At 39.4% G+C, this 13068-nt stretch overlaps 1 protein-coding gene across 1 annotated transcript; it reads left to right on the forward strand.

Annotated features, from left to right (window-relative positions):
* The first annotated feature begins 11181 nt into the window (after positions 1-11181).
* On the forward strand, positions 11182-13052 carry CLDN22 (claudin 22). Its single transcript, XM_023925020.2, has one exon. The coding sequence runs from the start codon at positions 11210-11212 to the stop codon at positions 11861-11863; it is 654 nt and encodes a 217-aa protein (XP_023780788.1). The 5' UTR covers positions 11182-11209; the 3' UTR covers positions 11864-13052.
* The last annotated feature ends 16 nt before the right edge of the window (positions 13053-13068 follow it).

Consider the following 13068-nt stretch of genomic DNA (forward strand, 5'->3'; position numbering starts at 1 on the left):
CTTGGTCTGTAGAGCCACTGAATCCAGACTGTGAATTGTGATGATTTCTCAGCGATCCAGTTTCTGTGGAGGTCTAAACTTAAGCACAGGTCTTCTCATTGCCAGTTGTGTAAACTCTACTTGTTCATGCTGCTTTTATTTATTTACTTATTTATATATTTTCATCTATTTTCCCATGCATTAAGACTGACTTGACTTTATGCTTCTGATTTCTATTATACAATAACTTTATGCTGCCTTTGAGTTTCTTGTCGCTTCAATAGAAGAAGTAAGTCTGTCTTTTTGCCTGGAGGGGGATTAGTGTTTACTTTGCACATAACAAAACAAAGAGAAGGCACAAAGCACTGTTTAGAACACCAAGAAATAATTTGTAGTGTAAGTTATATGCTTCAAGGATAGATGAGGCTAGTGGAAACAGCATTCTGTTTCTGAAAGTAAAGCAGATGCCTAGATTCACCAAAAAAAAAAAAAGGGGGGGGGAAATTTGGAACAGCTTGGCTTTTTTTTCTTTTTTTTTTTTTTTTTTTTTCTTTTTAATAAATGAAATACCAGAAGGAACATACATGCTTATATTTAAATGTTTGATTTTTGTGTGCACTATTTAAATATATATTTTTGTCATGTGGCTATTTTCATGAAAGCCCTCCTACTGTGTCTTGTTATCTAATATATCTTAGTCCCTCAAAGGGAAATAAGCAGAAAAACTTACTTAGGTGCTGATTTTAAAAGAGGGGGAAGGGACCACCTTTCACTATTAGCTAACACTTCTACAGGCAAGTTTTAAGTAGTGTTGGCCTGAGATAAGTTTTCTTGTAGTTAAACATAACTTCAGTAAGTGCTTGGGCAATTGATGAGCAAGCCATTGAATGCAAAGACACAGCCTCTAGACTTAGGAAGCCCCTGACCTGCATTTCTGTGAAAGCTGGAAAAGGTAATGAGGGTATGATATAGCATTATCTCCTTACCTTGTTGTTCTGCCAGGAACAGGATACTGGCTAAGCAGTCCTTTGGTGTATGGCTGTAATATGTGCTCTTAATGCACCTTCTTGGATTTAGCACCACCCACTTGTCTGGGTAACAGAAGACTTTTCTTACTGCTTGGAGCTGTCAGCGTGTTTTCAGTTGAAATTCTTTGAGCTTTTGATTCTCAACTGACACTAGTTAAAACCAAAGTAAAGCAAGGTAGTCAAAGGCAGTTCAAGATGTATGTAGATACAAACTGCATTATGAAGCCTGTGACAACCCCCTTCTTTTACTGCTTCTAACACCAAATCCTAACACCAGTGTTTCTTTGCTTTATGATCAAAATTATTTTATTTTTTTTGTCTCCAGGGCCCTAGATATGTCTCTATAAATTAGGTTTTTATCTGTATCAGATGCTCATGGCATTGCAGTCTCAAGTTTTCTATATTAATTGTCTAATGCTTCATATACGTAGCATTTCAAAGATGTTTTTTATGCTTCAGTTTGCAGCATTTCTGTGAGACACATTCCCAAAGATAGCTTCTTGTCCCAGTTTGCCCAGCTGACTGTAAATCTTCCTTTACTGATGAAATTTCAGTAGGCTGCTCTCAGCAGCTCTTAGCTTTCTATCAGTTATTGCTTCTTCCCTGAGCTGTTGGGAGCTCCCAAATTATGCATTTGTCACTTCTGTTTCATTTGCAAGAGTCATTCATTTCTGCCTTTAATTCCTGTTCCAACTGGCAATGGGGATTGTGGCAGTCCCAGGCTGTGCTGCAGTACCTGACACTGTAGATCCATCTACTGAAACTTGAGTATCTTCAATCATGCTCAAAGATCTTTTCCTGTAGGTGGTTGTTTAGGTCACTTACCAGACCCTATCAGTGTATTTTCAGTCCTGCTGTTCTCTGATAGAAAGCTAAATCATGCAAAGGACATAGGAGACAGGGTTTTTGTTACCTTTTTGCTATGGGAACATGAAAACTTTTCCTTGGCCCACTTCTGGTCTTGCACAAATAATGTAGCTCTGTAGTCAACAGTGTGTCAGAAGATCCTGTTGCCTGTTGCATTGGGAGTTCAGGGCAGTGGTGCAGCCCAATTGCTGTACTCTGATAAAAGCTGTTCCCTCCTCTGACTAGTTTCACTGCAGCTGCTCTCCTCAGCCCTGTGAGGATTGCTGGCTTTGCAGCTTGGGCTACTTCAGGTTGGCTGAAGGTAAAACCTTGTTTTGAGAACCATGTTTCAAACCTGAGAAGTTTATTTGCTGTATTTATTTTGTGGAACACAATGTGACCACAAGAAAGGTAAATGTTCTGTGTGGTAGCTGTGAGATCATCTGAGCACATGAAGGTTTTATGTGTTCTAGAAAATAATCAAAAAGATGTAGCTGCTCTGTTATGAGGTGGGAAAAAGTGCCACAGCTACATACTGACGCATCTTTTCTTCTCATATGTACTATGCCTCACATGGGCACAGTATTTAGGAATTCAGCTCCATATCTTTAATCAGATGTTCCCAGGTTATCTTTTCCCATCCCTTTCCTAAAGCCACCTCATTTCCAGCTTTTCACAATTTGGACATAGTTTGATTCTGATTCAGAAATCTCAAAAAGGCTGGCATTCGTGGAGATGAAATAAGAGTTCAACAGGGAGCTCAGTGATGAAACATTTCTAGAAGCAGGACCACTTGCAGAGGTGAGAGACAAAGGCTTTTCTGTCATTGTTATATGGAAGGATACTAGCAGGGAGTAGAGGAAGGGTAATGATTGTCAGTCCCCATCTTCCATACATCTGCTAGGAGCTGGGAAAGGGTTTTGTCTTATCAACATCATCAGAGGATGCATGCATGCTATAAGAAATATGAATATTACACCAGAATTAAAAATGACAGCAAATCATAAATTGAATATGATTTAATGATGGAAAGAAAAAAGAAAATGCTACTTCCTTTAAGGGATTGCAACAAGAGGAAAGCTGTTTGTAAGAGAGCAGGCAGTGCTCATGTCTCTGACACATGCTGTGATTCTTGGTGTTGTCCTGTGCAGGGCCAGGACCTGGACTCAGTGATCCTTGAGGATCCTTTCCAAATCATTCTAGGATATTCACTACTAGGTGCTGTTGCTTAAGAAAGCAGGACCAAATGTGAGAACATGAACATGGCCTTAGGAAGTACAATCCATTATCCAGTGCTTCATTAGAGCAGGTGTCTTAGGAACACTGTGTTTATTCTGTCAGCAGAGATTTATTTTTTTAAGGGAAGCTAAGCAACTGTCTATTAGTTGTCATTTGCTTTATTTTGTCTTGTAAGACAGAGATGGACAAAAGTCAGTTTTACTGATTCTTTGAATTTGTATGGAAGCTAGATGTGATTTAATTTACCTTTTTGGGGAAACTCCCCTGGTTAAAAACATTTCAGCACCCTGCTGTCAGTGGTGTTCCTGTGGGTTACAGTCTGTTTAACTGGACATATGGGTCAGATAGTCAAATTCACATACCCCCTTGGAGGGATATAATGCCCCATTTTTCCATTTACCACAATAGCAGAAAATTCTGCAATAATTGTCCTGTGGAGAAGTGATAATTAGATAAAGAGAAGCATGATAATGTGCTGTAGTATAAAGGGGTTTTAAATGAGTACAGATGTATTGCTCCTAACCACTGAACCTATACTTTATGAAAATCATCACACACTTGATGCAAGGAGCACTTTCCTCATCTTATGCCATCTGTGCATCTGGCAGAATATTACAGGAAGCTCATTTGTACATTCACTTGGGAGTGTATCCTTCCCATTAAGAAAAAAAAAGTGACTTTTCAATCATATCTTACAGTGAAAGATACTAGATTTCAAGCAGAGCCCTGTTGAGATGATTCACTTTTTTTCCATTTTATTTCTAGGGCTAGAGTTCTTTTTGCCAAAATATAGATGCCAAAATGCAGACACCAAAACCAAGAAGATAGTGTTGTTCACAATATTTTCAACTTCAGGGAAGATTTTAACAAAACTTCTGTCCCAAAGTTAGATTTAAATTCCAGACTCAGAGATTTTCACACTGTAGGATGAAGACAACAGCAATCTGTCCTTACCATGTGTTTATATTCTTTTCCTGCTGGGCTAGATAAAGCTTTGGCTTGTCCTAGCATAGTACTGCTGTTCCTGTATGAGTGAATGTAGCTTTGCAGGTGTATACCAAGCTCAGTCATGTGTCTTTGTCTTTGTACAGTCCTTCAACTCATGCTGCTGTTTCCTTTTCCTACATGGAATTGTACAAATGCTACAAAGACTTGAGTATGTTTCAAAACAGTTACTTTCTCAGCATGTCTTCCTGGATACCTTGAAAATTGAAAGTAGATCCTTGTGATAGACCAAAGAATCAAAAACAATGTCTGCTCAAGTAAACACAGGTTATCTTCATATTGGGGAATACCAATTTGAATCATCTTCACAATTGTTTTCCTGAAGTCAGAACCTAAATTTCTTCACTGACTTTCATTTAAGATGAAGCATTTTCTGTTTAAATGTTTAAGTCCATGGATGGAAGTAGCCCTTACCTCTATGCAAATATGTTTGGAAAACATGTGATACTTTGCAGCAGATGCTTAGTACCTTTCCAAGAGACAGTCATCATCAACTAAGAAAAGTAGAAGCAACTATCACATAACCATTGTAGAGGCATGATGCTAGAAGTCTTCAGGATTTCTCTCTCTCTGGGCTGATATGAAACGTGGGCAGATATTGTCTCAATCTACCCAGTTCATTGGAACTCCTGCACTCTTGCTTGTCTCAGCTATGCCAAGTTTTGCAGTACATGGGGGCATTACACATGCTTGTGGATACCGTGCATCACCCCTTTCACCTCTGTGGGCAGCGTTTGGTGTTGGAGGGTGCTGCTGGGTGCCCACAACTGGTGAAGTGTAGGGAGGAAGCTGCTGTCCCACATTCCATCCTGTCTCCATTCTTTCCACCAGAATATCCATGGACACCTCAGCTTGACTCCCTCCTCACTGCCCTGCTGAAGGAACCTGACTTGATAGTGACCTTTCGGGTTTTCTTGATGTAAAGTAGGGAAGGTGAGAGGGAGTAGAGAGAAGGGGTGAGGATGAACATGGCAGAAGACAACTGTAAAGCATACTTTAACTAATACTGAAAATGTTAGTGCTTTAATTTGTTAATTACAGGATGTCATGAACTCTTTAAACTATAGGTTTGCTTAGATTTCATTGCTTGGGGGATACTTAAACTCTGATGAAATCCTGTAAGGGAAAAAAAGCTGTTTTGTTTTTTTGGTTGGTTGAGTTTTTTGTGTTTTTTCTTTTTTTAACTGAAAGATATTGCATTGCAAGAGAGAAAAATTGCTTGCTAGGAAAGATCTTCCCTTTCTGCATTTCCTAGCTCTTTGAACCTTAAAAGGTAAAGAGCAAAACCAACTTAATACACTAGAATTTAAGGAACAATCCTATTTCAAAAACCATATATCTGTTCAGCTTCTTTCCTCCCTTCCCCCCAAATCTCAATATGCAGATTATCAAAATGCCGTAGGTGCCCCACACTTCCTTCACTTACAGTTTATGCTACATTGTGGCTAGATTGCTGTTAAAAGGTGTGTGCAATCTTATAATTTTATGGTTAGCAAATTTGTATCACCTTTGTAATCCCAACTGTAGTGCAATAACAATTCCTATGTAGGTTCAACTGGGAACTACAAATAATTTCTCCTAAGTTTACTACTAATAAGAAATATATCTTAAGGAATGAGAGAAAGCTTATTATAATAATTGTCTGCAGATGTGAAATGGAAAGCATTATAGAAATATGTATCTGTAACACTCTACTAAACCAGAATCTCCCAGTGAGGGATGCATAGTGATAAAGAAGCCCATACATTTCTCAGCTCAGAAATTAGTTTCTTAGTCTTTCACCATTCCAGGAAATCACATTCCAATCACTGCTCAAGTGATGTGAGTTTTCATACTTACAGTAATCTCCTGTATTGACAGTATATCAAAAATAGTTCCCTGAAGAATAAGGCTAATTTTCTAGCCCAGTCAACCCTCACTTTGAAGTCTGGATTGGGATGGTGATGGAAAAGTTTCTCAAAGTTTGAGGTACTGAACCTTAAAGCATTCTTTATTCTTCCAGTATAATGATGGCAAATCTACCCTCTCTCATTTCAATGTTTTGAATAAGTCCCTAAAGCAGAAATCAGCAGTTTCATGTTGCTGTGCTTGCCTCTTTCAGTGTCTTTTCCTTCTAGATTTTGTGCAACTACCATTAGTTCTACATGACATCCTATTTCAGGCTTTTGATTGATCTTACAGAAGTGTAACTTAGCAAGATCTTTCAATCACAGAAATACATTTCTTTTACATGCTTAATAGGCTCTTGCTAAAGTTGCTTAATGAATTACATCCAATGTTTGAAGAGGGAAGGTATGCAGGCTTAGGCAGGCCCTGCGATACTGAAAAGCAGGGAATATGCCCTTTAGAAATCAGGACAGTGATGGCTGTACCCTTTTCCCACTTGAGAGGGTTCTGAAGCCCCTTCCTGGCTCTCCTGAAGGTGCTGAATCTTCATCTTCTCCTGCTGTGCTCAGCACAGCTCTGGCTCTGATGCAGCAGCAGTGTGGAACCATCTGCAGGGGCTGGACTGCTGGGGTATCCTTGCTGCCTGCACTGGGGAAATGGATCAGAAGCAGTGTTGTGGTCTTTGTGATGATTTTCTTTGTCTCTGCTGGGCTGTCCTGTTCTGCTCTAACTTCTCCACAAAATATTCAGTTGTTTGTATTCACTGAGGGACAGTGTCTTCAGATATAATACAGAAACAAATAATGTGGTCTTATGAATCATCTCCTTTAAATATTGAGTTTGGTTTTTAGTGAATGGCACCACAAGCCTAGCTGTGTGTGTTTGAAGTTACTCTCTTTTCCCTTTTCAAGATGGAAATTGTCATTCTCTTCATAACTGGCGTACCCCTCTCCATATTGCCTCTTACTTGCTTTCACAATGGCTTCTAAGGGCCCATAAGTAAAGGTCGCTGTTGTGGACTGCACTACAGCTCAAGAAGAAGTATAACAAGTGCCACTCATACATTGGAGTGAGGAGTACTAGGGGACATTGTGTTGCTTTGATTGACTGAACTTCTCACATGAGCACTACATTTATCCTTCTAGCTCTGTGTGAGTCTGTGTCTAACTTGATACTGTAATTTCAGTGAAGGAAACTGAGAGGAACTCAAACAGAAGAAACCACCATGGTCACTTTAGGAATAAATAAAATTTAGATTAGTCCACATCATTAGGAGATCAAAAGGTACCTGCTGTCACTCTTCTGTGAAGTTTATGACTCTCAAGATTTGGAGACAAACAGATATATACTCAGGGAGAAGTTAACTTCTTTACTATGATGCTCTCTGAAGCACCCTGAAACCTTAAGATCTACCAATAGAAATAATTATTTTTGTCAAATCTCACTTAAATGCAGACTAGAGTAAGTCAGTATGGATAGCATTTAGGCTGTGTTCTTTGCTTAGTGTTTCTGTGGTTTCACTGAAGAGCACATTGGCTATGCAAACCCAGAAGGTGCTCCAGCTTCACAAATAGATGGATTCTTAGTTGGGTAAAGAAATGCTAACTCTCATGACTTCCAGTGCAAGCAATAAGGTGAAAAGCAAGGCTGTCAAGCTGAATGAATTAAGTCACTTGTAGCAGGATGCTGAAGGCATTACCTTGCCAACTTCTGACAGCAGCTCTTTTACTGGCTGCAACTAAGATTCCGCCACAGAAAATCTATACACTAGCTCTTATTTCCATCTTTTGTGTATATGTATGGGAATCTAAAACTGAGAGACCTGTGAATGATTCATGAAAATACATGATATTTGAATGAGCAACAACAACAAAAAAATAGGGAACTCTAGGACTATCTTCAAATTAGAAAACAACAGCAGTGTCTGGGCTATGCTATTGGGGACAATTGTACTTCACAGATGGACCACACTTTTTGGACCACTGGAAAAGAATGAAAAAGCCGACAACATGAACATGCTTTACAAAGGAACTGAAAGTGTAGGAAAGAGACAGTCTCATAATTATGCTTTTGGGGGATCAAATTGCCTAATTACAGCCCAAAGTGCTGAACCTGATAACATTGGGATAATTGTGTGGGCTGCAGAGCTGTGTAAAGGCAACACTTCTCTACTACTCTTTTCAGGGGGAAAAATATTAGTGTATCTATCTCTGGTTGTGGAAGTATCCAGAAGTTAGCATGACTTTTAAAGAGAATATATATCACTTGCTGTGAGATTCAGAATCCTTGTGTTCAGCCTGAAATGGCTTTGTGGGGAGTAAAAATTAAATGCACTTAACTGCATAAAATGATATGCACACTGACCACCTCGGTTCTGCTTTAGTCTAGTCAAAATCAATTTGCAAAATGATGCTTGGAGCTAGTTTGAATGAATGATGTAATTTCCACTGCTTGAAAAGCATTACTGAACCTGTATTTACTTCATCATACCTGTACTATATTCTTCACAGGCATTGTTTTACCTGCATAGGCCTCTGTAGGCTGGTATCCCTGTATGTTACATACCTCAGACTTTAAAGTCTATATGGAAAAAGGAATAGGGGAAAAAATACTTTAAACACACTGAAAACTCCCTCTAAATCCATCCTCACCTTCCTTACCTGAAAGCACAGTGCTTGCTGCAGAGGCTGACAAGGGGAGCAGGGGCAAAGAGAAGGGGCAGAGTTGTACTGGAGCAGCTCTCTTGTACATGGTCCATGTAGATGATACAAGTCCACCAAAATCAATTATTCTGAGAATGAGACATCTTTAGATGTAGAGAAAAGAAGTAACAATGGGAAGAAAAAGTGTGAAAGAGGGACAAGGGAGATAAGACTAAGGAGTAACTGACCTAAGAATGTACATAGTCCAGCTGTGGTTTTTCATAAGATCAGTAAGTTCCAAGTAAAGGCATTTCAGGCCTCATTATTATCCTAGTGTCAAGACAAGTGTTACCTTCTCCTCCCCTCCAAAAGAACAAGGATTGCATATAATCTTATCCAGAGTACTGTGAGGAAGCTTTTCTTCCTCTAAGTTAGTGCATTGTTAATAGTAAGTTACGGAACTTAATTGGCAGACCTTAATAATGCAGCAGTCCCAGTGCTTCTATTGGCTATAATTTAAAGGCTGGTATACTGTGCCTGTTGTAGTCAACATTTGTAAAATGGATGGACTTCACAGACCTGGTGCTGTGCTCTCAGACTATATTGACTGTTGGAATTAAGTGCAGAGAAGAAACTATTAAATGCTCACAGTCAAGAGAAGTGCAACAGGCTTCCATAAGTCTTTCAGAAACTGTGATTTTTAAGTTAGATAAGCATGTAGCCCCTGAAGGAGCAGAATCACTCCTAAATTGTGGTTGTTTATCTTAAAAATTATTCAAATGGTGTTATGGAGTTTCTCATTGGAAGTCAGAAGGATTTCTAAAACAAGCATTTCTGCTGTGAACAGAGAAAGGAGAGAAAAACAACACCAAGTATGAAAATACAGTCTGGAGAATGAATGGATGGATGAATGAATGAATGGATGGATGAATGGATGAATGAATGAATGAATGAATGAATGAATGAATGAATGAATGCGGAATTGATCTGTCTTATTTTTCTTTTGCCCTGTGGATGACCAAAGTTACAGGTTAGCTTGCAACACTTTGATCCCAGGGTTGACAGTTATATCCTTGGTGATTTCTAGTCTTGTGCATAGTAATTTTTTGACCAAGTATAAGCTGTTGAGCTAATGGGTTGGTATACAAGAAGAAGGGAGGTCATCTTTCTGGGGTTTTTTTGTTGGTTCTTTACAGCTTGTGACAGGAAAAAAACAAGGGTTTGAAATTAAGTCTGTATAAAAATGAGGAAGAAGAGATCATTGCACAGTGACAGTTCTTAATGATAACCTTAACGATATCCATGATAATGATTCAGGATCTTGGAAACCTTCAAAATAAGTGTTATGTTTTCCCATCACATAACCCATTTTCAGCAACTGAGAATTAAAATATACAGATAAGTACATTATCACATCTAGGAAATGAAATCAAGAAAGATTGGAAAACATTGCTGGGTCATACTCATGTGGATGTGTTCATGCTGCTCAGTTCCTTCCCAGAAAGGCTGTGCTGTTACATGTGGGAAGGGAAACAGCAAACAGATGTTTTCCATCTGACCCTGTAGACAAGCACAAGGTTAGATGACATGAGAGCAGGAAAAAGCAGTGTTTCCTAATGGGGTAATGGCATAATGATATCTTGCTTTGATCAGAAAGGTGTACTAGCATTCCTGGCCCTGGGAGCATTGAGTGCCAAATGTTGTTAGATACTAAGTGAATACACTGTGTGCCATCTGGAACATGGGCTTTAGGAAAGGAGACACTGAGCTGCTGTAAGCTGCTACCATGGTGTTGCTGAAGTCCTGGGGCAGGTAAAGTTTACACTGCCTGATGATCTGCCTGGGTTCATTATGGTGGAGGGGATGTCTAGGATTTCATTTTCTAGGTACTTTCACCATACCCGTCTCCTTTTCCCCTTAAGAGTCAGTCAAAACAAAGCCTATTTTAAAAGAAATGAATGTAGAAAATGTGAAACATAAGGATCTTTTACAAAGCGTCTTTTACAGTGCTGGGGACATAAAACAGGGCAGTGGAAGATAAGCCATTATGTATGTTGAGGAAGCCTAAGAATAAAGATTATAGGCAAACAGTCTACCTTTCTTTACAAGGCCTTGATTTACATCCCTGAAATCTCAAATTTAGCTATTACAATGAAGTCCTGTTGCACACAGAGCTGCCTTTTTATCACCACTTAAAATCTAATTAATCCGTATTGAAGCACAAAGATTTCTGTTGTGTTTTAGGGTGAGGGGTCATAGAGCCCTCTTTGTTCATCCTCAGGCTTGTAATCATCAGGCATTGGGATATAATTTTACCAAGCAAATTGGAAGGTAACAGATCAAATCCTTATCGGAAAGCCTAACTCATGGTTTAGTGAAGTCCTTCATCCTTTATGTGAAACTTTATATTCATGAAGAACAAAAAAGTGTTTCAGAGCTTGCAAAGGGTTAATAGCAAGGGCTTATATTTGGGGCAGCAGAGACCTAAAATCACCACAGCTTCCACCATCACCCAAGGTAGCAGTTGATACAGAACTGCTGGGGAGACCTTTCTCCTCAAGCTATCAGGACTCTGCTCTTACAATGGCCTTAGTCTATCAACCAGTGATGCAATTAAGTGGCATATTGGTCTCTCTGTTGGGATGGGTCCTCTCCTGTCTCACCACCTATCTACCCCAGTGGAAAAACCTTAACTTGGAACTAAATGAACTGGAGATCTGGACCATGGGACTCTGGCAAGCTTGTGTTGTCCAGGAAGAAGGTGGAATGCAATGCAAGGACTTTGATTCTTTCCTAGCTTTGCCTCCAGAGCTCAGGATTTCTAGGATTTTGATGTTTTTTTCCAATGGATCAGGGCTTTTGGGCCTTTTGCTCTCAGGATTTGGGTTGGACTGTATGAAAATTGGTGAAAGACAACAGGAACAAAAGAAACGGTTGTTGCTGTTTGGAGGAATGCTCTTCTGGATATCGGGGATTACAGCTATTGTCCCAGTTTCCTGGGTTGCCCATTCCACAGTCCAGGAGTTTTGGGATGAGAATATACCAGATATTGTTCCCAGGTGGGATTTTGGGGAAGCATTGTTTGTTGGCTGGCTTGCTGGATTTTGTCTTATATTAGGAGGATCCCTACTTAATTGCACAATCTGTTCTACTGATGTCCATTCGTCTTCGGTCCGTTATGCAGTAGCAGAACAGCAGGATCAGTGTCAACGCTTGGAAACTGAAACAAGGCCTTAAAATGTGAGGTTTTAAGCAGTACAGCAATACTGACCTATCTTTTCCAAACCCTAGTGCAAGCCAGAAGCTTGTTCTGGTAGTAATTCAAAGGACTCCTTGTTATCCAGCTGATTTCCTAAATTTATGTCTGTTTTCTCCATCAACTGATATTGGAAGGTGGTGTGTTTTCTCACCTGTGGAACTGCTTCAAACTGTTTCGCAGCAAAATGCTGAGGTGTTCACAGACTGCACAGAAAAGGTGCTTTTGCTTTCATAACTGCACTGTAAAATCCTGAAAATGAATATGCATGTTCTCTTACAGCTTGGATTTTAACCAAAATGTGCTTCCTTTTTATGTAACCAATGAAATAAGCCCCAAAGTTTGATTCCCTGTTGCAATTTTCCAGTTGACTGATGCAGTGACAGATGAACTTGGAGATTTCCGATCCTAAACAGTCTTAATTCCTGCATTGCATCTAATGTTTTTTCTGTGTATTTGGAAATAGTAGCAAGTTTTACAAGATTTATAGTAGAAGCAAGCTTAGTAAGCTCTGAAATTGCAGCAAGCTTTGCAATTATCTTTTTGTGCATGGTGTGTGATGGTGTGGGTCCTTATATGCAGCAAACTGTATTTTTCCAGTCTGCCACATTAAACTGCCCATACAAGTTATTCTAAGTGTTTCTGGCATCTGCATACTTAATGCACCAAAAATAGGCTGAGAAATGCTGCTTTAAAAACCAGTGTAGCTATCTTCCTCTGACAGTCAGTCATTATGCATCCTATCCAAGGTCCCGTAAGTTCCATTCACTCATGTTTGGAATATGTTGCTGTATATCTGACATTAAACATATGACATTTAACTGGCCATAAAGCAGACAGTATAATTTGCCTAAGTGGAAGTTCATCAATGTGATATTAGAACTTAAAAACAAACTGTGAGATGCCAAAATCAGCAAAACTGCTGTAATGCTTTAGCTGATTGATGAAAAACCGAGTGTATGTTTTTCTTAAAAAAAACAAACCAAAAACTAACGAAAAGTGAGCCCAAATGTGGCCACACCACTCCTTTACCACACCACTTCCCAGTCCTCCAACAGTGCACATGGAACCAGGCAACACAAAGCAGGAGGGAGGGGAGAAGTATTTCATGCTTCATAGAGCATTGCTTTAACTTGGGCTTATGTATGACAAAGAACTGAGCTGAACATGTCTGCAAAAACCAATG

This window comes from Cyanistes caeruleus, chromosome 5 (assembly GCF_971803275.1).
Source record: "Cyanistes caeruleus chromosome 5, bCyaCae1.hap1.1, whole genome shotgun sequence".
Classification (NCBI taxonomy): Eukaryota; Metazoa; Chordata; class Aves; order Passeriformes; family Paridae; genus Cyanistes; species Cyanistes caeruleus.

Coding starts and splice junctions, on each gene's coding strand:
- CLDN22 (XM_023925020.2), top strand. CDS start 11,210: ATGGCCTTAGTCTATCAACCAGTGATGCAATTAAGTGGCATATTGGTC.